Genomic DNA, 25,228 nt, shown 5'->3' with positions numbered 1-25,228 from the left:
TGGTACAAAGCACCAATTTCCCACATCCCCAAGAAAGATTTTACATGGCTTTTTTTCAAGCCAGTTGAATTTTGGCCGGATCTTCAAGATTTCACGGCCGGGGTGGATTTGATTTTCGAAGTCCGACCCGACCCGACCCGACCCGCATCACGCGGTTACACACGATTTAAGTCCATGCCTCTAACTTTTAATATGGGATCCGTGAATTTTGAAGTGGGGCAAGGCGGTTTTGTGGGTACAGGTTGGTTATACTCACCCCTAATTTAAATGAATCTGGTTAAAATTGATTTATATAGTCTTATATTCATATCTTGATACGACCCGAACTCAACACACGAACACGAATTATCATCCTTACATTAGCCTTCAGACTTTATGCAATTTTAAAAGGCTATTTTTTTTTTTTTTTGAAAACAAAAAACATTAAAAGGGCAGGTAAAAATTAAAAAAGAAAGTCAATTTTCGGGGAATGTAGACTATACTATACAACGATTTGAACTATTCTTGACAGCCGTTTAGTTAAGCAATAGAACACTGTAATTTCCTTTTTAGCTTATTTTAGTGCAAGTAAATATATCATGGATGCATATGAGATAGGTGGGCATGATGGCTAACGTCCAATTGTGAATTGTGGCAAAATGGCTAATATAATAGAAAATTATTATATATTACATTCTAATCTCACAATATTAATGTGGGAGTTCCAATTAATTGTTGAATTTTATTTTATTTTAAACAAATACTAGTTCGTATTAGCATTGTAGGATAAAAATATAATTCCTAATATCATTCATATGATATTCTGCCTATATTCTGTAGATGAAAAGCAAAAGTGATTAGCAAGAGGATTTGGGGGATTGCAATATGTTTGACTACCTATTCGAACAGATCAATTATTTACCACGTTGCATTGTGATCAGTATAAATGATTGTAGGAAATTTCAGCCTAGAACAACTAGCGAAGACATAAAGAAGCGAGAGGAGACGACAAATCACGACTTTACGGACTCGACTGTTGTCGACAATTTTAACTTGATTGATTGGTGGTACATATAGCAAAACCAAATTTTGGTTCCATTGTTCGTAATTGGTACGGTAAATAAAGCATCTTTCGAATTTAACCATATTTTTGATCTGCACAAATTCTTTGGCCACTGCCCCTCTATAAAACTACAGCGGAAGGGCGCTATAAATTTGGTAACATTTACAGAAGTACAACAAACAGGAATACATTAATTTTTTGGTCTCAAACTCCTCGATAATTAGGGCCAGCCGAAAGCAGGCAGTAGGTTTGACCAAAAACATTAAGTTATATATATATATATATATATGTGAAGAAAAATGTTGATTAAAACAATTATAAATTAGTATGTTATATATCCCCCATCGATGGTTGTCATTTGTCAATTGTCAATATGATATGATGGAACAATTGGGTTTAGTAACCCGAATTTGTTTACAAACTTCATTTTTTATGTCCCGAATCCCGATAGAAATGATTGTTGGGTCAAAGAAGAGACTAAAGAGACAGAAAACACGGCAAAATAAATAGGTTTTTTTTGTTTGTTAAGATTCCTTTTAATTAAAATAGATGAAATTAAGACTAGTTAGTTATTGCTTCTTTTTTTTTTTCTTTTTTTTTTTATGAATCTTTCAAATTTTATTTATAGAAGATCTAAGCATAACAGATCTATTATCACATTGCATAAAACCCCAACATAATATAATCAATTGCTATATTATTACAAAGTCGATCGAAAAAATTCTTATAATCAAAGTCTACCTATGACAGCAATATCTCTAAACCTATGTACAACTTTAGTTATAAAATAGATATGTTTTGGCCTTCAAAAGCATACTAAGAATCTGTTTAGGATTACGTTTTGAGAAATAAAGTTTTTAAATAAAAAAGAAAAGTAGATTTTGGCCATTTTTAGCCTTTTGAACACTTAAAATACTTTTAATTTTTTTTATCAAACGAGTATTTTTTTTTTCTCAAACGGACTTTTTTAGTGTTAAAAACACTTTTATGCCCATTAAACGCAATATCAAACAAGCTTTAGATCTAAGATATAGGTAGCTCATATTATTCATAATCTTATTTTTCGGCCGTGAGAAATAATCCTCACACCAATCTAACCCTCATCGACCCAAAGGTCAGGAGAAAAACAATCTCCCTTGACCCAAAGACTATGACAAAACGAACAAAGCGAAACACACTAAAAGAAAAAAAAAGAACAAACAAAAAAAAACCCAACAGAAGCAACAGCGGAAGAGCATGGCATCATGTATATTCCTGAGAAGACACGCGTTGGTGCGTGAGATCCATGCGTCAGCACGTGGGACTCCGTTGGTTGATCGGCGCAGCTCAGTGAAAAGTGGAGAAGCGGGTCGAGCCAATGATGGGATGCATGTGATAATATTACAACTAGGGTAAATGAAGACAGCACGCGGCGTGCATGGCAATGATGGAGGAGGGAAGAACGCCCTGTATTTTATTACAACAATTTTTACAAATTGAAGTGATAGCATCTAAACCATTTTACCATTTTTATTACAAGTTAGTGACTAATTAATTAAATTGACCATTCAATCTTTTTGTTTAATTATTTCACTATTTATGCACTACCATTTTTATTCATAAGGTAATTTATAATAAAAATTGTAATATCTTAATAACACTTGAATAAAGCTTTTTTTTTTTACATGTCCGCACAATAGGAGGGAGGAGAATTCGAACTAGTGACCTCCGCTTCATGAGACGTGATCTCACCCAATTGAGTTGCCTTTTGAAGACTTAAATAAAGCTATTTAATAGACTGTTATACACTCTTATATAATTGGAGTAACCGTTTCTGGTATTATCTTAGTGTTCTCCTAGTCCTAGTTGAATATTATTTTTAAAAAAACTAGTCATTATTTATCTCACCTAATTTTAAAAAAATAATATTCATATAGGACCAAGAAAATCCTAACATTTTTCAATTTTTACTACCACATTATTAAATAATATTACAGTATACTAAATAACATTTATATTTTACCTTTTAATATATCCATTTGGCTATCATCTTAATGCGTTTGTTTGTTTTTTCCCTTAACATATGGTTCTTATTTCTTATTGATAAACCATACACCGAAGCCAATAAATGGTAAGTCCAAGACAATATCATTGATTTAATCCTTAAAAGTAAGATTTATTTGGTAATGAATCACATCTGAGTGGCTAAACATGTTCCATTTGCAAGCATACTAGCTTTGGACATCATTATTTGTCCCCCCTACCACCACCTTAGCCGCTTAACCACCACCAGCAGCACCTGCACTAGCACCAGCAGCAGCAAATGGACCCGCAGTTCACAGGAAAGTCCGCACCGGGCGTGGTGGACCTGGACCAGATGCCGGAGACCCCGCATCGGGGGTCCTACCACCGGCGGGCCCACTCGGACACCTCCTTCCGCTTCCCGAACCTCGACGACCTCCTCCTCTTCGACCCCTCCGACCTCGACCTCTCCGCCCTGCCATCTCCATCGCCCCCGCCAAGTGGCGCTCCCATGGCCGTCGATTCCTCCTCCAAGTCCTCCGACGAGTCCAAGCCCAGGCCCACCGCCTCCGGGCCCGCGGCCCATCACTTCCGGAGCCTGTCAGTGGACTCGGACTTCTTCGACGGCCTGAGCCTCGGCGACGCCAAGGAGGCGGTGGCGCTGGGGGAGAAGAGGGTGCACCGTCACAGGCATAGCAACTCCATGGACGGGTCTTCGACGGCGTCGTTTGAGGCCGACTCCGCCATGGGGGCTCTGGACGCTATGAAGAAGTCCATGGCGCCTGATAGACTCGCGGAGCTTGCGCTGATTGATCCCAAAAGAGCTAAAAGGTAAGCTCTACCTTTGGGGTTTTTTTTTCTTCTTCTTAAAAATATTTCTTTACCTTGTTCTGGCTGAGGGTTTTGATATGCTATGAGTTTGCGATTTATGTTCTGTGTTTATGCTTGATTTGTGAATGATTAGCAGAGGTTTTCTCACTTCCGTATCTTGGTTGGTGTCAATTTTGCGTTATTTCGTTTTGATTTTCAGAGTTCAGAAGTGATGGTATATATTTCAAGTTGATGCAATTGATGATTTTCATTTTGCATATTAGGATTCTAGCTAATAGGCAATCCGCGGCACGATCAAAGGAAAGGAAGACACGTTACACGGGTGAGCTGGAGAGGAAGGTGCAGACGCTTCAGACAGAAGCAACTACCCTGTCGGCACAGGTCACTATGCTACAGGTATGACCCTTTTTCACTTGCAGCTTTTAAGGAGAGATATATGGATTGAGATAGTATTTTTAAGTTCTTGGTATACAATGGAACCCCATGGCTAATTATGATCTGGATTTATCATGCATATTGATTTTGAATTCCACAGTTCTCATGATTGTGGATTTATCCAATGAGAACCCAATACATGGATTAACTTCCTTTCCTTCTTTATATGCCTTTGTATATCATACTTCTATTTGTGACTTCACGATGTGTGTTGGTTTCTGAAGCCTGTAGGGTTTTGAGGACAGACTTGCACGCTTTTATTAACTCAAAGCAGTTCAAGAAACTGTTGAATCCTTTAGTTGTATTGTCTATGTTATCAATACCAGTGACGTGACTGTCTTATTTTTTCTCTTTAAGTGATTGATTTTATTTACTTATCAAAAAAAAAAAAATTGATTGATTTTATTTTTTATTTTTTAAAAGGTGATTCATTTCATGCAAAACGCAGTTAATTGATACTAAATCAATTGTTGCTTGATGTCAGAAACGGTTTGTGGACAGAGGTCAATGATATTTGTTTAGTAGCAGGCGGTGTTTGGCATTCTCGTTAATAAACATCAAGTGAAAACTATCTGTTCCTAGCAGTCTATGAAACTGTAAATGTTATAGTTTAATGGAGAGAATAATTGATTGTTACAACCTTGAAAGGTTGGTGAAAGTTGGAATGTTGTTTTCGGGGAGCTCTGTGATATTTGTAGAAGAGATGTCTGGTATCTTTTTGTTATTAACAATCTTACCATTAAGGAAACGTCTTAAATTGCTTTAGTCGCTATTTCATTCTTTTAGACATCTGCAGCTTGATGAAGTTTAACATGGGATAGATTTATGGACTGGGAAAATATTAAGCAATCACATGTTTCATGGACCACAAATGCAATAGTAACATAAACTTTGGACGTTTCATGAATTTTTATATGGAGAGGACTCAGTTTGGTATGCCAACTTGATAAAATTCAGCCCGGGATATTGGTTTTTGATGAATCATGTTAGCATAGATTCACAAAAGTTAAAGATTACGTTTTAGTGTCATTCTATCTGATAGATGTTACCTGCCTTGTAAAAAACTATATGTTGTATTTGGAGGCTATGATAATGCGGTTGATGGGGGATGAGGTAGCTTACTTGGAATGGATTTTATTGTCTATTGGTCTGTACTTTGTATTTAACTTTGACAAGGTTTCTACTGTCGTACCTACACAAATTGCCACATTTATATGTTCTCATGTGTCTAGATTTTGTGTGCCTGTTTTCTTGGTTACCCATATCGCCTCTTGAATGCAACTCCAAAGTCATAGTTACGATCAGACTTCATGCATGATAGATGTTTTAGCTAAACTCTTAGGACAATTTTACAAAGTAGTTTCATATTTAAAATCTTATAAATGTTATCATGTGGTTAAAATAAAAGCTCTATATTGCCACCCTAGCCTGCTTAGCATGTGACGTCAGCACACACTGCAGACAAGCAAGGAATGTGAAATGGCCATTATTTTCATGAAATATACATCAGACCTTCATCAGACTAGGTTTCCGATGTTGAGTTGGTCCTATGATATGTAAGATGCTTCTCTACTGTTGTTGCATAGTATTCTTGTTGAGACATTGTGTGCTTAAACCAGTCTGCGATGCTTGCAGTGTCCCGTATACTATGCTATAAAAACAACCACATTATCCTTTATTTTTGACTACATATTATTCATTAGTGCATGTTGTAGATGTGCTACTCATTTATATGATGATAAACATTTGTTTTTATACCAGCCAAATGTATGGGGTGTGTTCAAGCACATATGTGTGTCAGAGTGTGTTCCATTAGGGTTTATGTAATGTTGCTCAATGGTTCCATTGAATGCCCCATATTTTATTTGTGTTTCTGTTTCCTTTTTGTCATTCTGCACACCTCCTCGTCCGATTTTATTTTCAGCATTTGTTGCATCTAGGATGCTATATGACAATGATTATTGTAGTGATGTCTACCAATTTTCTTGGACTGAGCTGCTGGTCATCTAAATTTGATCTCATGTTGCAACTTATTGGCTATTACATTGGTTTGAGTTTACAAACTGAAGTAAAATAAGGAAAAACAGAAGAAGAAAAAATGTTAAAAGTGTTGAAAGCATTGAAAGTTTCTCATGTATATTTCACGTGATTCAGAGAGACACTTCTGGATTGACTGTTGAGAATAAGGAGCTTAAACTGCGATTACAGGCTATGGAGCAGCAAGCACATCTTAGAGACGGTATGCATTTTGTCAACTGTGATTATGCCACTTTATAGGGGACTTGTGGAGCCTCAAGGATGGGTTGATACATATTTAGCCTATTCAGAGCTTGATATGAATTCCAGTAAACCATCAACGGCGCAAGCAAGCACCAAACAACTGAATCAATAAATTTCTTGAATATTTTTTGAAATCTTTCTTTTAAGTGTCATAGAAAGAGACTGCAACGGTTTGGTTTCCATCCGGTTTTCAAATTCCTAGAAATAATAACCGTTTGGGGTTTGATGTCTTTCTGCATTCCCTTCTTGTTAGTTTTGAGGAATGAATGTAATTATTCCTTTTATGTGGTCTACAGCTCTGAATGAAGCATTGAGAGAAGAAGTGCAGCGGCTTAAGATAGCAGCAGGCCATCAAGCTGTCAATGGCAGCCCTTTCAACAGAGGGTTACCCCCTCAATATTCCTCCCACCAGCAATCCTTACATCACTTTGGTAGCCCTCAGACCCAGCCACAGGAACAGCAGCAACAGCTTTACATGACACAGTCATCCACCAACAACCAGCAGAATCTAAATGGGCAGCCTCGCCCTAGCTTCTTGGACTTCAACAAGAGGGGGTAGTAATATCACAGGTTTAGCAGTAAATTGATGTTTCTGAATTAGAGGGTAAGTAATTCGTTGCAGGTATCATCATGTACATATATGCATATATATGTATACGTATTGCAGGTTAAAAATTGTAAAAGGTGTTGCTTGGATTAGTCCCTTGTATCAGTTGCAGATATGGCTGTTTCCACTACTCTTTAGGATAGGATTTCCTCAAAATATGGTGTAGAGCAACCCCTACTAGGATAAGTAATGGTTGGATCATGGATGAACATTGTCGCTTTGTACTACTTACAGAACAAGGAGCTCATGCTTTAGAATGATGAAACTTAAATAGAGATAATATGCTTCTCATTGAGAACATTTTTCGTGTGGCCATGATGTAAAAATAGGAGTCATTTTTAACCATCAGTAGAACTTACAAGGCCATCATTTCTCATTGTCTTTATGGGAAGTCTTTTCTTGCTTTTTTTTTAATTGGCATATAGAGGGAATCTTTTCAAAGGATCGGGACTGATGTATTGTTTTGTGTTGACTTCTATTTCTCCTTTTATCACTAGATGTTTATTATTTATAAGGTGGTTGATGTAAATTGTCGGTAAGCTTTACGCCACTCTGGGTTTGTGTAAAAAGTCCAGATGGAGCACCGAGGTCATTGTAAGTATCACTGTCATTTCTCATCGGCTGTAGACAATTGATTCTCTACACACATGTGCATTTTAAGTTATGAAAAAGTATGCATGACATGTGCGGCCCATGGAAGATCAACAATCATATCTAGTTACTCCTTTTATAATATGTTGCGTGTGTTAGTAAAACAGCTTGTTTCTCGAATATTCATGAAGAACTTTGTTATACCTACCACAATTGTCGGTAGGTTCACCCAGGGTAAACCTGCCAGAATTCTTTAAGAACATTTAAATACAAATATTAATTTTAGATATAACATTTTTTATTTCATAAATATTTTATAATACATGTCAATTTCAAATAATTTTTCTCTCAAGGGCTTTTTTTTTTTTTTTTCAAAAAAAAAAAATTTATTTTAATAAAACGTCTTAAAAGAGATTTTTATATTGTCAGGTTTGACAAAATTCAAGCCAACATGGAAATTTGTTGACATATTAGCTTTTCCGTCTGAGTAGTCTTAGCGTAGAGAACCCTGCATAAGTTAATAATTTTTAGAGATGTGCTAATTGCTATACATCTTTTCCTGGTTCTTTTCTATTCTCTCAATTTTTAATATCATTGGATATGTAGGGCTCATGCCGGTCTTACACATGGGCCTAGAGATTTAATGGTGATTTAGAAATTTGGAAGGACATGGGCCTAGAGATTTAATGGTGATTTAGAAATTTGGAAGGATGGGAGAGACCGAGGGTGAAAATTAATAATTTCTCTAGTTTTTTCCTACTATTTGGACCATTTTTTGTTTTATTAGTCAACCAAGTTTTTTGAAGAGAATAACTTCTATAAGGTTGTTGAACAAATCAAGCATTTTGGCGCCGTTTGTTAAACAACACCCCACCCCCACGGCACTGTGCGTTAAGGAACAATGTCTGCAGCAAATCTTGAGAATCTACAAAAGCCTGCTTTTGAATACGAATGAAGCAACATGATCTTTCTGAAGTTTAAAAAACTTGCTCACTAAAAGTACGTATTTGTCTTTCTGTCAGCAAAGCTCAAACCCATTATTGCTCTACAAACCCAACTTTTCCTTCCTCTTCAAGCTCAAACCCATTTGAGAGGGGGCAAATGGGTTTACACGAAGATAGAAGAAGTGTAATCCACTAACCTTGCTCTTCGATATAGGTTGAGGAGATGTCCAGAGTGACTGTCTGGAGCTCTCCTAAGGCATATTGCCTTTTGTTTTTCTTGGCTATGCGCTGGGATTCGAGGATGGAGCAAAAGAGAGTCTGAATGGAGAAAAGAAGAAAGAGATGAAGGAAGAAAATATAATTTTCCCTTGCTATGGTGACAGGAGGACGAAAAGATAATTTTACACAGTACCATTTTTTCCTTCAGACCAGACCAAAACTCGCTTCATAAGTCTTGAGAAACAGCTTTTTAGATTATCAAGGTTTGCTGCAAATTAATTGTAGCGCACAATGTCGTGGGGTGGGTGTTGTTTGACAAACAAGGCATTTGTACCCTCAAATGAGAGGTTGATACAGAACAAAAAAAGCAAATGCACCAAAAACACTAAATCTGACCTAAAAAAATCCCTCATCTACTACAATTTTATAGGCTTGGTTTGTGTCACAACCTTATAGAAGTTATTATCTTCTTGTTAATATTGTTAAAAAAACATGTTAATACCATCATATGTGGTTTTCTAGGAACAAAGCTTATCATGAAGATCTTGTTCCTAATGCCCTATCTATTTCCAAGACTATCAATAGGCTCTCTCCCAAACATTTCACGGCATGGAAGACGCTTTCTTTCCCCTCTCCGGAAGTTTGGTAACCTCCCTCCCCCCTTCCTCAAGGGCCATTAGAGACTCTTAGACAAGTTGGTAACTAATCTATGTCCACCACCCCCCCATCCCCGTGCGAAGAACCCTTTTTAACACAATAAGGCAAGAAGCAGGAAAGTTAGTGAACAACACTAAAGTATTCGGACAATGCAGCAAATGGTAGCCGCAAAGATTCATGTCTGCAAGCTAGTTGAACGAAACGAGCCTACCGAGAGTCTAGTTAGCACGTGTCACTCATGATTGTTACTAAAAGTTAATGGAAGGAGTATGGAGGGAGTCAATTGATAACGGTGTGAATCTTAGAGAGTGCTTCAATAAATTTTTAAATTTTAAAGAGTTATATGATAAAAGATAAAATATCAATGACCACTTGGACATTTTTCATTCGGATTTAAGCTGCCTAGAGTATGTTGCCCTATCAGATTATTTAGAAATTCAACTTTTTTTTTAAAATTTTTTTTCTTTTTCTAAGGTTTGACTTGCATCTTGTTCGTATGTCAATCACGTCTGATATCATCAGCTTATGTTCGTCAATGGCAACGCAAGCCTTGCTTTCTCCAATAATCACTTGCAGCAGCAGCACCAATTAACCTTAATCCTCTCTTAGTTATTGAGGTTAATACCCTTTTGATTAAACGTCATGGCTGGGTGACTCGAGCTAAAATGTTATTAGTGTTAAGGGCAAACGTTGCAAACTTGCAATTGTGATATCGACGGAGCATCATAGAGTTAGATATATGCTTTACGCCAAACAACAAACTCTCTTTTGTTCTATACACCAATTCTTATATGCTCGTTTCCTTGTATATGTAATTTAGTTACAGTGAGCATCATAGTAATATAATTAATCTAAACAAAACAATAAAAAGGGTTCATAACAAATCAACTAAAAGGCGTCCAAAGATCCCCTTATCCACTATCATGGTCATCAACAATGCCAACCTCCGTTCTGAATGGGCCTCACCCCTATTATTGCATACATTCTGTTTCTTTTGTCTTTTTTTTTTTTTTCTTGAGAGATGAACTCCAGTTACTTGCTGTTGCCAAATGGGCCGCTTCTCATCATTGTTATAGAAACCATTCCCACTTTTCGTTCTTTTATTTTTTTCTGTACGCATCCAGAGTGGGAAAGACCCGCCTTGACTCCTTTCTATTTTCCTTTGCTATCTCCAAAAAAAAACAAAAAAAAAAAAAAACAAACTAAAAGGCGTCCAGAGATCCTTTTTTAGATATTGAGCAATGATATGGACCAGGCTCAGGTGGGTCCTTGGTAAATTGTATCACCATTAACAAACGCAGCCTATGTACCTGTCCAAAGATCCCGTTTCAGTTCTTGAGCAATGACCATCCTCCAAGGAACTAGCTGGTAATTTAATCAACTAATTAATCTAACACCCTCAACGAAAGTGACAAAGAAGGGATGTCTCATGTACATTTCTTCATATGTAAGATGGTGACTTTAGATTTAATAAAGGGTGAACTCAAGGACGGCAAACAAAATATCTTTATCATCTAATATTTGTCTGCCGTATATATTTCAGCTTTTGACGAAGAAGGATGAGAAGAACAAGCCTAGCTAGCTAGCTAGATACAAACCCAAGAAAATAACAAGAAATTGGATAAAAGCAGCATTACTTTAACATGTGCAATGACAAAGAAATTATTGGTGATGATTACAGTGGAGGATGTAGTATTTTTGGATAAGAATATGAATAAGTCCAAGTCATAGTTATTTCCTAGGTAGAGGAATATTGCAAGTTTCCTAAAATACTATGCGGCTAAGATTAATGTAACAACATTATATATATGGGGTCATTTTTGGTTGCCTTACATTTCGTGCTTTCTGCTGATTCACTGAGTGGCCATGGATATGAGCATCTTACTAACGTTGGTGCTTCTTTCCATGTTCGTGCTTTCAGCTTTCTTCTTGCTGCATTCATGGGCTTCACCAAAAGAAATGGAGGAAATACCAGGTAGCTTGGGTTCGCCTGTTGTAGGTGAAAGCTTCTCATTTCTTGCAGACTTTTCAAGTCCATCTGGTGTTTACAGCTTCATGAAGAAGAGGCAGCAGAGGTAATCCGTCAAATTCTTTAGGTAAAAGGTAATATACAAAAATGATCTGTTTTAACTATTCTATCTATGGATTTTACTTGTAGATATGGAAAGGTGTTTAAGACTAGCGTTTTGGGGAGATTCACCATCTTCATGACAGGGAGGGAAGTAAGCAAGATCTTGTTGACAGGAAAAGATGGGTTGGTGAGCTTGAACCTCTTCTATGCAGGCAAGCAGGTGCTAGGCCCTACCAGCTTGCTCCAAACCACTGGAGAAGCACACAAACGGCTTCGACGGCTTATCGCTGAGCCCCTGTCCTGAAAAGATATTTTCAGTTTATCAATATGCTGGCAATTCAAACATTGGATCAATGGCCTGGAAGAACAGTTTTGGTTCTTGAAGAGGCTTCTACAGTTGAGTTTTGGTCATTGAGTCAAAAGTGCACATTTCCAAGTCTTAAAAGTCGCTTCTGGAGAAATAACTAAATCTTTTAACTTATGCAGTTCACTCTCAAAGTGATTGGAAACATGATAATGAGCTTAGAACCCACAGGCGAGGAGCAGGAAAAGTTTCGGGCCAATTTCAAACTCATTTCTTCCTCATTTGCTTCTTTGCCATTTAAAATACCAGGAACAGCTTTTTATCGCGGTATCAAGGTAACAAAGTTATTATAATACCAAATTGTAGCAATGAGTTTTTTGAGAAACTCATGCATCAGAAGAACTGCAACTTCAAATATAAAGAGAGGAAAGTTCTTGAAGTTTTCTCTAACTCAATGTTCCATCTGTCTAACAAGGCTCGGGATAGGATGTACGCCATCTTAGACTACATAATTTCCAGGAGGAGAAATGGAGAACGCTTCCAAAAAGATTTCTTAGAATCACTGATAATGAAACACAGCAAAGGAGCAGATGGAGCACATGATGAAAACAAACTCACTGATACACAGTTGAAAGACAATATACTCACTCTGCTAGTTGCTGGTCATGACACTACCACTGCTGCTCTCACATGGCTGATCCAATTCCTTGGAAAAAATCCTGCTGTTCTGGAACAACTCAGGGTATTGTTCACTTCGAAAATTCAAAGCAGTAAATTTTATTTTCTTCAGCTCTACACCTTGAAGTTAATTGGATGGTGGATATGCAGGAGGAACACGTACAAATTCAAGCAAAGAGAAAGGAAGGAGAATATCTCACATGGGCTGAAGTTAACAACATGCCCTACACCACCAAAGTGAGCAGGACATTGGTCGTTATTGGCTTTAATTACTCATTCTTTGTTGACATCTCACAAGTTCTGAATTCTTTGGTCTTTCATTTTTGTTCAGGTAATTCATGAAACTCTTCGGAGAGCCACGATACTTCCTTGGTTTTCAAGAAAAGCAGCCCAGGATTTTGAGATTGATGGTATGACTCCACAAATCAGATAGCCAATGCCAATATGATCTGCAGAAATATGATTGCGATTATAAGTTATTTTTTGAATATTACAGGATATAAAATCAAGAAAGGTTGGTCAGTTAACCTGGATGTTGTTTCCATCCACCATGACCCTGAAGTTTTCCCCGATCCCCAAAAGTTTGACCCTTCCAGATTCGATGTAAGCTCTTCCCAGTTCATCAATCAGCAGTCCACTTCTATACCTTCCTTTTTCGTGCTCGGAAATAATTTCTCAATCAAATGCAGGAACCGCTAAAGCCTTTCAGCTTTCTTGGTTTTGGTAGCGGCCCACGTATGTGCCCCGGAATCAACCTGGCCAAGCTTGAAATATCCATTTTCATTCATTATCTGGTCTGCAGATACAAGTAAGATGAGCAAATTATTATTATTATTTTTTTTTTAAAAAAAAAGAAACAGAAATCGAAGAAATATAAATGCTGCCCATCCAGGCCTTGGAAAAGCCAGATTATTGTGCGTATTAATTAGTTTCTAGGCAGCCTAAATACTTCTTTTATTGTACATATCACTTAACAATAGCCATTTCCTGATTTCGAAAGACTTACAATTCCGGTTCTGAAATTGTGATCTCTATCACAGGTGGAGACCTCTGGAGAAAGATGATTCAGTCCAGCCAACACTTGTAAGGATGCCAAAAAACAAGTATCCGATTGTAGTTGAGCCACTGTAAAACATTTCTGCTACAGGAAATCCTAAAGCATAAAAACAGGAGAACAGAAGAAGTGAATATAGAAGCTTAAGCAGAACAAGAAGGATAAAGAAGAGCAAACAACATCTATCCCTTGAAGAAGACCTATCTTCTAGTACAAGCAAGTATCCTTTATAGAAAGAAAAAAAAAAAAAAAAAGTATCCTTTATAGAAAGATACCAATAGGTTACTTATCATCAGTGGCACTAGACATTAATTATGAAAAGTAAGACAGGAAATGTCATACCCTATATCAGCTGCAATGTAAACAACTTTGAAACTTTCCATCACAAAGCATTGCTCATACCTTTCATTTGAATTGTTAGTAAAGCAGAAAGAAATGTTAGGATAAGTGGATTTTTAGATAGATCATAAGGCCCTCCATGGCTCCATGTCTATGCTGAAAGCAGATCATGCTGTTTAGTTCTAAAGCACTTAATTCTTCAATCATCCATGGAAATATGAGGAATTCTGCACAAAAGTTTCCAGCTATTTTGCATTATTTTTGTATGAAATATTGCAGACATTTTCACCCTTTGGCAACATAAATTCAATACTTTCACCTTTCAGTACGGATCGAATATGAATTAAACTAAATTGCATAAATGCATCATAAAAATTGCTTTAATTGACAATCGTGAAAACAGAACTGATTGTACTCTGTTCTGGGGTATTATGCATTAGTGTTTTAAATGTCAATAAAAGCCCCAACCAGTGCAATTAGCAATTATGATTCAAAACTGCTCCAGCAAGTACGAAACATGATCGAAGCAGAAAAAAAAAAAGGAATGAAAATTCGTAAGATGCCCTAGTGTAGTTGCAATTTGAGTTTTCAAGTCCACCTGCCACCGACAGCCTTCTTGAACAAGCAGAAAATGTGACTAATGCTGACGATAAATCTGAGAAGTCTTAGATTCATTTTACGTCCCTTTGATCTCTACAAAGGAATGGAAAGTGCTTGGGAAATAACTTGATAACTGAAAGGAAGCAAGCAAAAATTTCGAATAGGAAAAAGTGACAACATACTAAGCTCGGACCTATTCTGCACACAAGCAGGTTCTCGCTCCCAATGGTTCATGCTAAGAAACTGAAAAGCAAACATGCAGCTCCCAATATTTGATAAACAAGCCCTTTACTGTTAACGGACTGGAATTAGCTCATCAACAACTTTGACCATCACTGTGAAGACGATGTATTGAGACCAATAAAAGGAAAATAAGGCATTTGCTAAGCCGATATGAAGGCATCATTGAAATGGGGAAAGGGCCACCTAATTGGACTTAGATCAATCCTTTTTTTTTTTTTTTTCAGGGACAAGGGAGAGGGAAAGCAAAGACTTGAATCAAGCCTTTGGTTACAGACAACAACAGCAGAAAGGAAAGATCTGAATAAAACAATAACTCAATTATGCAGAGTACAAAGAGAATTCTCACTCCCTAGTGACTGACTTATGCAGAGTACAAAGACAAATTCTCTCACTCCCTACTGACTGACTTATGCAGAGTGCAAAGACAATTCTCACTCCCTATCTCTGTTGCAATACAAGGAGGCTGGACTTTTCCACCCGGATACCAAGTTGAACGTTTTTCCACTAATTCCTTCAAGAAATCATCCAGCTTCTCAATGGTGACATTTGGCATCACCACCACATGTGCAATATTTCCTTGGCAAGCTAACTGCCACCTGCGAATGAACTCCTCATCCAAAGGTCGCTCAAACACAACTGTGCTGCTGAGCTCATTTAGCATGGCACTAATACCAGCAGCAAATAGGCAAGCTTTCAAATAGTGAGCATTTCTAAGGCATTTCTGTACTTCTTTCTGGAACCCTTTGTAGCCTTTTCTGTTGAGGGTGTACCACAGGAAGATAGGAGCATGACCATTCCGGCTTCCCATTATTGTGGCATCCCTTGAAGCAATATACTCAACATTTCTTGACAGCGCATTGATGTGCTCCAGCCTTGTTATCTGAACACCGCAAGGCATTGGACATCCAACAAGCTTATGGCCAGAAACACTCACACTGCCTATGGGCTTCTTAAAAGTAACCTTTGGTGCCTGATCACCAGCAAGAAAATGAGCCAAAAAAAACAACTCGCCCAAGATTTAGATAAAGTTAGAATTACTACAACATGAAGCACTACAACAGCTATCTGAGACAATCTTTCAATTTTCATTTACTCATGAAAAACTAGACTATAGGAATTATCTATACTTTTGTTATGTATAGTACTAAAAATGAACAATTCAGGCTCATCTATTTAATGGATTCATCAAAGACATCTAAAACTATATCCACTCAAGTCTTTATAGGAAGGCTAGATTCTTTAAAAAAAATATCACCAAGATAACCATTTAGGACAATTTTAGGTCCAGTTTCTCTACAGAAAAAAAAAAAAAAAAAAAAAAACAGATCAGATCCCGTTTCCCATAGGTAGAAGCAAATGACTTTGTACATGAACAGGACATATGCAATGAATATAAAAGGCAGGTGGTGACACCTTCCTGTCCTCAACAGCAGGAATTGAAAAAATAACTTACTCGTTTGACAAAAGGCATCATAAGTCCAAATAAAGCTCCATCACAATGAATGTAGAACCGGTCATGTGTGAATCCACATTCTTCCAAAGTTTGTATTACAAGATCAAGGTCATCAACAGCACCTTTGACGGTTGTCCCTACAATATAACTATATGAGTAATTCATTCAAGCAATTAAACAAAGGAGAATGCATGTAGAGATACCTATATTAACATTGATGATGGCAGGTTTGTCTTTGTTTGCAAGTAGCTTAACTTTAAAATCTGCACAATCAATCTCACCAGAAACCAAAGTGCCAACCTTAACACACTCCATTCTATACATTCGGGCTGCTTTAAAAATAGAATAATGGGAGTCACGGGACGCGTACAAAATCCCATCCGGGAACACTTCCCTCCTGCAAAGTTGAGCTTTTTTTAGTTGCACTCTTCTTGGACAAAGAAGAATTTCAAGTGACGTAAAAGTAAAAATAACCAGGTGAAAGTTCAACGTCACTAACCCAACTAAAACCCCATGAAGATTGCCTTCTGTACCACAATTTGTGATGTATCCCCAATATTCGTTCTTCTCTATTTCCCAGAGACGAGCAAACCAATCTAAAACGCCAACTTCAAACGGCCTTGAATGGACACCATAGTTGCTCTCAATAAAAGGATCACCGAGATTGTTAATGGAGAAATGCTGCAATTGCGCCAGATCACCATAATCGAAGTCCAGATTATAAGGATAACCTGCAAGAGATATTACTATTTCAAGTAAGGAAACTACATAACACCCCAATGTCTTGAAAAGGTGATGAATTAACATATAGTTATAAAAAAAAAAATGTGTTAAAGAATTAATTAAATGATTAAATTGGTCGTTTTCTTTAGATTTTAAGTTTTTGGACAAGCGGGGGCTTAAGCTTCAGATTATTCTGATCACCTAAATGGTGTTTAGTCCGTTCAATGAGGGTCTTTCTGTAGCGAGCCAACACGCTAGCCATGTATGCCTCCTTATCGCCGGTGCACTCGTCGTTGGCGTCGGGCTCCGTGATGGGCAAGCACATTGTGTGTACATTTCGCCCCAGCACGATCTCCCTGACGTTAGCTTTCTCTTTCGCTCGCCCCATCTCGCCGTTCGCTGGCAACGGCTCCGCCACCACAGCAATCGGATCGAAGACCTCCACCGCCCCGCTCTCTACGCTCTCAACCATGATGACCTGGCCGCCTCCTAAATAACCCAAACAAAAATCAAAATGAATGTTAAGAGACCCAGCTGAGAGAGCGCGCACGAGACGGTGGATTCGCTCAAAGAACGCTTGAATCCTCCGCAGAAAACGAGCGAAGAGGGAGAGCGAAATGTAGGGAGTAATCTAAATGGAAGAACTAGCATTATTTTTAAAGGCGCCAGCCTTCTTCATATCATAAGCACAGCTGACGCACGTGATTACGATAGTAGCCCTTTTGGAGCCAATGTTCTAAAGTAGAACTATCTTTCTAAAACTCCATTTTTGTTATAAATGCATCCATGCATTTGGTGGTGATCATTTACTTTCATATCTTGAAATTTTACACATTTATGTCATTTTTAAAAATTTTTATAACATTTATGTAATAGAATGATGTATCCTTTTGTTTTATATTTCCAATTTTATATTCTTTAACCTCCAATGATAATTTCATGCGTATAAAAAAAATATTGAATTATACGTAAAAACAGATAATAATATAAAATAAGAGATAAGATCGTCCCGAAGTTGTATATGAAGCTCATGATAAACGACAGTGAATCTTCTCAAATTAAATCACGCCAACGGAATCTTGAAGTTGTTGGTTCCATAGGCGGAAACGTCCAAATCTTTCTATTTCAACGCAAACGTCCAAAAACGAATTATGCAACTGGTTGTAAACCACAGGCCCACAGCCAAAGGGCAGTTTGCTGTTGGTACACCGTACACATGTGACATGTCATCACCGACCTAGTAATTATTAAGGGATAGAAATTTCCTAGGTACCGGTCTCTAAATTTTTTTTTTTTTACAAATCAGCATTTAAAAGGACATATATTTTTTAAATTATTATCATTTGTAGAGACTGATTCATATTTATAAAAAATTTGTGTCCATTGTTAGGCGCGTTCGAGTGCGATGTAAAACTAGAAGGTAGAAAGTGGACGCTGTAAAACGACGACGTTCGCCACGGATAGCCGGGGGGGGGCCACGTTGGAAAAATGAAGATTCCTTTGGGAGATGTGTCTTGAGTCGGACAGATACAGAGAATCACGTGGAACCATTTTGAATCTTATACTCTATCGTGTTGAGCAGATATTTTTGCACCAACAAGCGTGTGGTCCTAAAACAATCAAAACAATTAGATAAATATTAAGGCATGAATTTTCTCTTTGAAAAAAAAAAAAAAAAAATTCTTAATGATTAGTGCAAATTATTTTGAATTTTACTTATATTTTGATGGAATTGGGTCTTAGAGTAGTTTGAGCAAAATGATAATTTTATAAATTACCTTATTTTTGGAATGACATAAAAAATATATATATAAAAGAAACTTTTAACATTACTTCCTTTTTTTTTTTTTTTTTTTATCAATTTAATATTTAGGAAAAAATTCACTTTACCTCCATTAAATTTTAGGAGTTTTTCAATTCGAACTCAAATATTTAAAAATTGGCAATGTATCCCCTAATGTTTCAAAAATTTTCAATTTAGACTATCCGTTACTAATTTCCGTCTAATTGGACGGAAATCATCACAGGTGCGTCTCACGTGGAATTTTGATGCCCTTTATTCCAATTTTACTCTCATTAAAACCTATGAAATTATTTAAATTACTTTTATTAAAACCTATGAAATTGAGAGTAATTACGTAATTTCATAAGTTTTAATGAGAAAAAAATTAGAATAGAGGATATCAAAATCTTATGTGAGACGCATATGAGATGATTTCCGTCCAATTAGACGAAAATTAGTAACAAATGGTTTTAATTGAAAATTTTTGAAACATTAGGGAGGTACATTGTCAATTTTTAAATATTGAAGTTCGAATTGGAAAATTCCCTGAAATTTCAGGAGTAAAGTAAATTTAACCATAATATTTATCATATTAGTCCAAAATTATAAAGACAATTCTCAAAAACTAATCCAAGCTATGCCAACGAGTAGAGATGTTACCCATCCTGTGTCGTTTAGAATGGGATGCAATCATAGGCGAATTTAGGTGGAGCACTGCCCCCAAAATTTTAAAATCTCTCCTAATTTTTTGTTTTTAAATATACTCTTAAAAACATTTTTTTTTTTGTCCTCCCCTTTTTTTTTTTTTTGCCCCCCTCAAACTTAAATCTCAGTTCTGTCCTGATGCAATCATGCATGCAATACTAAATTACAAACGAACAACAGGGTTTGGCAGGCGGTGTGATCACTGATCATATATATCATACGAAACCATTTGGCAAAAACCAGAGGGACCAACCTATCACCTATGCCCGTCCCGCCAACCTATGCCCGTCCCTACCGGCGTTCACCAACATACCCCAGGGCAACAAGCGCCCGCACGGCCACACGTGTCCCTCGCGTGCTGGCATGAGTTCCTCCGCATAGTCGCTTCTGCTTTTGGTATCGATATTTTTCATTTTTTTGGACTTAAGAGATTTTTTTCCTGTTTTTTGTCATGAATTTCTATTATGTTATGTTGTTGTGTTGCTTTCTTTCTGTTTAACTCGAATCAGTTGGGCTTTAGACTTGGTGTCTGTGTAAAGTATTTTTTTTTTCACCTATTTGGTCTCTTTTTAACCAAGGTGCTAGTGGTCTATCTAGATTGAGTTTAAAAAATAACCTGAACTGATTGAGTCTCAAACTCTGTGTATGTAAAAAAAACCCTTTTTTCATTGTTCTTTTTCAGCATAATTTTCACAGTTTCTTTTGGAAACTTGTCGAGATTTAATTTTTTTAGGAATTTTTTTACTCCAAATTATTTTATCCATCATAGAGCGCCGTAGCTTTCATCAGCTACATTCGCTAGTACCTTCCACTTTTTTTTTTTTTTTTTTGTCTCTTTCTAGTTCACTGACGTGCTAGTGATATGCCTGAATTGGGTTTTTCAGTTTGGTTTGTATTTGTTTTCTGTTTTTAGTTTTTGTTGTAATTTCTTTTGATTGAGTGGATGTACTTTTAAAAAAAAAAAAGAAAAAAAGTCCGCTCGAAGATAAAAGTACCAATTGGGTAAAAAAAATTGAAAGCGTTTTTAAATGTTTAAAAAGCAACAAAAAAAATGGTTAAAACGTACTTTTGACAAAAGCATAAAAATAAAATTTTTGCTTAAAACTATTTTTTAACTTAAAAACTATATTTTTCAAACACAGGCTCAAACAAACTCTTAGCCATTTATTTATGTTGCAGTTGTTGTGTGATTGTATCCGTCCCCTCCCCCACTTCCCATGTTTTCATCCGAGGAAGATAAAATTACTAAAAAGTGACTAATTTATTTCCAGGGGAACTAGAAGATATTTCATAGGTGCTTTAATTCCTAAAATATAAAGACTGACCAGGCCATGAGAACATCATAAAATTAGAGCTACATGAAGCCAGACACGCTTGGTTGCTGAGCTAAAATGTTTGTTAACAAGGTAGTGTACCAAGTTATTGGGCCCTTTACCGAAGCCGAGGTTATCGAGAGCCCATGACTCCTCAGAGAGACTCATGACGACGTGCCTGGTTGTGATCGGCTAGCAAAGAGCCCATCATTCTAGCTCAAAACACATCCTGCCTTAACTAGAAATGCTATGGACTTATAATCAATTATTAGATTTGTAAATTTATGTGGACTCTACATAAGTCAATAATAAACTTCACAAATTTAATAATTAATTGTAGAAAAATATGTGCGAAATATGATAAATTTATTGACCCTAGCATGCATTGGGTCGGGTGTTTGAGTCAGCGTTTGAACATGCCCAACTAAGAGACTATTCAACTATGTTGGTAACTAGAACCCAATCTTTAAAAGCCTAAACTAAACTCAAGCTTGGATCGAGCTTGACTTATCAATCTGAAGCTCAGCCAATTTTGCTATCTTGCAACCATGTAGATGAATATCTTGAGCACGGGCAAGATGGGCTGCCCATTTCCCATTGCCCAAGTTGTGGGTCGCTTTTGATATGACGGGTGTAATAATGGATTTTGGGCCTTGAACTCCCTCTATCTTTACTTGTGATACTCACTTGACATTTGATGATCCAATAGTAAGCGCAATACATATGATGACACCCAATACCCCACAACCAATTGGAGAATTATTTTCATTATTTATGATTCTTTTGATTTCTTCAGATTGACAGAAATGCAAATCGACGTGGTCACAACAGTACTCACTAGGCCGCTACCACTAGCTCGACTAGCAGTTTTTTTCACTAAATTAAATCCCTTGTTAGATCTTTTTCTTAATAGTGAAATAATCCTCCTTAGTAGTGTTTTGAGGCCTCTTTTTTTTTCTTGTTTTTTTAGGCCATGTGTTTTTGTTTCTGGTTTGTATTTGTTATAGTGCTATCTCATTAAAATAATATTAAAAAAAATCCCCAAGAGCCAGTGGAAGTAGGCTTGAGAATTTCAAACCTCATCGTTGAAATGGGTGGCAAAAGCAACCCTCGATCTTGACAAAAATGAGAAGAAAAAAAAAATTTCTTCCCATTTTATAATTATTGGTGGCTGTTTTCAACAGGTTAGAACTTAAAACACTGATTTTGGACGCACACAAAGAAGTAAATGGCTGAATTTATAGGCATCCTGGCTTGGGAGAGGATATTCTACTCAACCAACTTTTGTTATTTTCTGTATGCAACTCGTTTGATGCTATGGGGCTAATAAGCTTGCGTATTCTCTATTTATTAATTATTATTTTAATGCATTCTTTTTATACCGTAAGAATAAACAAGTAGAGGATATGATTCCCTCTTACTACTACCTATATATTTGTCATATAACAACACTTGTTCATCTTATTTTATCGGTCCTACAATTCTTTACTTTACAAGCTAATTCAAAAAAGGTTGATGTTTCGACGTCGCCGTTTGATGTCCAGGCATCCGCTCTGACAGGGTGAGATTGATTCTGCGGAAATAACTGAAAGTGGTATGAAAGGGACGAATTGTAGTGCAATGCTTTTCTTAGTTTCTTACACCCAAATCTTGTCATGTCATGAGTTATGACTTATGACTCCTGGGTGCTGACACAGAGACAAGGGACAAGTTGATGGGTTTGGTTGAGGTAAGATTGAGGCACGTGTCATCATCATTGTGTTCATGCATGTTTGGTCCCTACGCATAAGCATGGGTCGCCATGTGATGATGTTGGTGCGCGAGCTGATCAACGAGTTGTTTCGTTGGGAGGTGGGGGCCCACATTCCAAGTTAGACAGAATCCAATGGAAATTAAGCTCGTGGGTCCGTCTCATCTTTGTCAATTCTCATACATACTAATTTGGGTTTTCCGTTTACAATGTATTAACTGTTAGTTATTTTGTATTAATCATAATATTATATATATATATATATATATAAAAAGCTTAGCTGATGAAGATTTAGTAGGTAAATTCAGGAAATTGAGGAAAGGCAACAGGCGGCCATAAGAAGAAGAACAGGTGTCAAACAAGTATTAAGCATGAGAAATCACGACCCCACATTTCCGAAAACCCCAAGCAATAGCCCAAGGCCAAGGGCCAAGGCCAAGCCAACCATCAGCTCCTCTCCCCTTCACCACCACTACCAAATCGATCTGATCCTCGGAAAAATGGACGCGTGCCATATCGACCGGCTCCCGCAGGACACTCTCCATCAGATCTTCTCGAGTCTCCCGCTCCGCCAGATCGTGATCTGCCGCTCGGTCTGCAAGCACTTCCACCAGATTCTGACCTCACCGCACTTCAAAGAACTCATTGCCGCCCAACCACCTTCCACCCTCCTCGCTCTCCGCCCACCTCACCACCACCACCACCACCACCACCATCGCCACGCTTCCTCCCCTCCCTCCCTCCACGTGTTCGATCCGGACCAGGATCAATGGCTCAGATTCACCCTCGATTTCCTCCCCTTCCGGTCCCCACACCCTGTCGCCTCCGCGCGCGGGCTCGTCTACCTCTGGGCCGACTCGCCCCACTCGTCCGAGTCGAGCAAATCCCTCGTGGTTTGCAACCCCTTGACTCTGCAATTCAAAGTCCTCCCCCAGCTCGGATCCGCCTGGTCGCGCCACGGCTCGGTCCTCGTCGACTCGGCCAACCGAGTCATGGTGCTTTCGGAGCTCGCGGCCCTGTACTTCTCCGGCTCAAACCAGTGGCTCAAGTTCTCATCCAACCTGCCCTCGAAGCCGCGAAGCCCAATCCTGGTGTCGGACTCTGTGTACGCGCTGTGTGACATGGGTTCGCCGTGGCGGAACCAGTGGAAGCTGTTCTCTTGCTCGATCAAGAGGCTGAGGAGCTCCCAGACGTGGACTCGCCTGGAGCGGCACGAGTGGGGGGACGTGTTCGACATACTGAAACGGCCGCGTTTGGTGCGAGGCAACGGGAACCGACTGCTAATGATCGGAGGGTTAAAGTCGTCGTTTTCGTTGAACGCGTCGTGCTCGACGATCCTGATCCTGAGGCTGGACCTGGACACGTTGGAGTGGGACGAGGCGGGTCGGATGCCCCTGGACATGTTCAGGTGCTTCCAGGAGTCGAGCAAGTTCAAGGTGTTTGGTGGTGGCGATAGGGTCTGCTTCTCGGCCAAGAGGGTTGGGAAGCTGGCCGTCTGGGACCGCTGCAAGGGCAAAGGGGAGTGGCGTTGGGTAGATGGGGTGCCCGGGAGCGGCGTCGGCGACGGCCTCTGCCGTGGATTCGTGTTCGAGGCCAGGCTCACGGCGTTGCCCTGATGGCAATGCCAATTAAAGGTTGGTGTTTGTGGTAGTATTCAATTATGTTGTACCATATTGTTGTATTCGGATACTCAAAATGCTTAAATGATTTCTAGCAATTGGGGGTTGTCTAGTGCATCTTTATCATGTTTGGCGTGTGTCAGCAGCTCCTAACATAATCTATGTTACAGAACCGTTTTTGTGCGAAACTTGCTATCTTGGGGTTGTTGTTTTGGGATTGTTGCACTTCAGTTGGAACTCCTAAAGGCGTGTAATTTAGCCTTTAAGAGCACACCCACGCTTAAAGTTGGTTAATTTAATAGTGGGGCTTTCTGTGTGCTTGTGGATGATGTAGGTCTCCTATGAGGAATGTGACAGGGGATCGGGAGATTTCATTTCTTGGGGAGAGTGTGTTGTGTGACTTTTAGGATGACTCTATGGATTGGTGGATTTGAAGGGTGAAGCCTTAAATGCCTTTCTTTTTTGCTTGATTGTGATGCTTTCCTCAAGTGTGATGCAAAATCAGCACATTTTCGATTCCTTAAGTTGTCTACGTGCAGTATAGTACTCTTCATTTTGCCCTTGTAAACCACAAGTTAGTGCCATATTTGGCAACAGTTATGCAGCGCATTTTAGCAAGAAGGAAATGAAAGAACAATTTCTCAGCAACTGCAATACAATAGGAAGGCAGAAGGCTCTTCACCTAGAAAAAAACCTTGCCTCTGAATGCCTCTTGGTATCATATAAGGAAGTTCTTATCGAAATTTATTTATTTGGATAAGCTATTGTTCTGATTTATCAATATGTTGGATTAGGAATGTGATTCAAGCACCTTGATGGATGACTTTGAATTTATGATGGTCATGAACCATTGCTATATCAAGGGACGATGGTTCCAACCAATCTATAAGGCATTGATAAATTAGCCATGCTATATATTCTTCTAAAATTATTGTGATTCAACCATTCAGGGGTCTCAGCTTCATCATCATCTGCCTTATGTGTGA

The 25,228-nt window shown here is 38.1% G+C and overlaps 3 protein-coding genes and 1 pseudogene across 3 annotated transcripts; 3 read left to right on the top strand and 1 right to left on the bottom strand.

Annotated features, from left to right (window-relative positions):
• The first annotated feature begins 3,195 nt into the window (after positions 1–3,195).
• Positions 3,196–7,496, top strand: LOC132185852 (transcription factor VIP1). Its single transcript, XM_059599652.1, has 4 exons — positions 3,196–3,874; positions 4,138–4,270; positions 6,464–6,548; positions 6,886–7,496. Exons 1-4 carry the CDS (start codon positions 3,345–3,347, stop codon positions 7,146–7,148), a joined length of 1,011 nt encoding a protein of 336 aa, XP_059455635.1. The 5' UTR covers positions 3,196–3,344; the 3' UTR covers positions 7,149–7,496.
• Positions 7,497–11,199: 3,703 nt separating this feature from the next.
• On the top strand, positions 11,200–13,889 carry LOC132185908 (abscisic acid 8'-hydroxylase 3-like; annotated as a pseudogene).
• A 1,207-nt stretch (positions 13,890–15,096) lies between these two features.
• Positions 15,097–17,710, bottom strand: LOC132185909 (serine decarboxylase). Its single transcript, XM_059599722.1, has 5 exons — positions 17,274–17,710; positions 16,849–17,080; positions 16,553–16,746; positions 16,350–16,486; positions 15,097–15,866 (listed from the first exon to the last, which is right to left on the bottom strand). The coding sequence occupies exons 1-5, from the start codon at positions 17,542–17,544 to the stop codon at positions 15,285–15,287; spliced, it is 1,416 nt and encodes a 471-aa protein (XP_059455705.1). The 5' UTR covers positions 17,545–17,710; the 3' UTR covers positions 15,097–15,284.
• A 5,234-nt stretch (positions 17,711–22,944) lies between these two features.
• LOC132185638 (SKP1-interacting partner 15) lies at positions 22,945–24,890 on the top strand. Its single transcript, XM_059599400.1, has 2 exons — positions 22,945–24,257; positions 24,577–24,890. Exon 1 carries the CDS (start codon positions 22,995–22,997, stop codon positions 24,237–24,239), a length of 1,245 nt encoding a protein of 414 aa, XP_059455383.1. The 5' UTR covers positions 22,945–22,994; the 3' UTR covers positions 24,240–24,257; positions 24,577–24,890.
• The last annotated feature ends 338 nt before the right edge of the window (positions 24,891–25,228 follow it).

Source organism: Corylus avellana, chromosome ca6 (assembly GCF_901000735.1).
Source record: "Corylus avellana chromosome ca6, CavTom2PMs-1.0".
NCBI lineage: Eukaryota > Viridiplantae > Streptophyta > Magnoliopsida > Fagales > Betulaceae > Corylus > Corylus avellana.
Note: the sequence above shows the minus strand (reverse complement) of the source record. Positions and strands in the feature narration are given on the sequence as shown.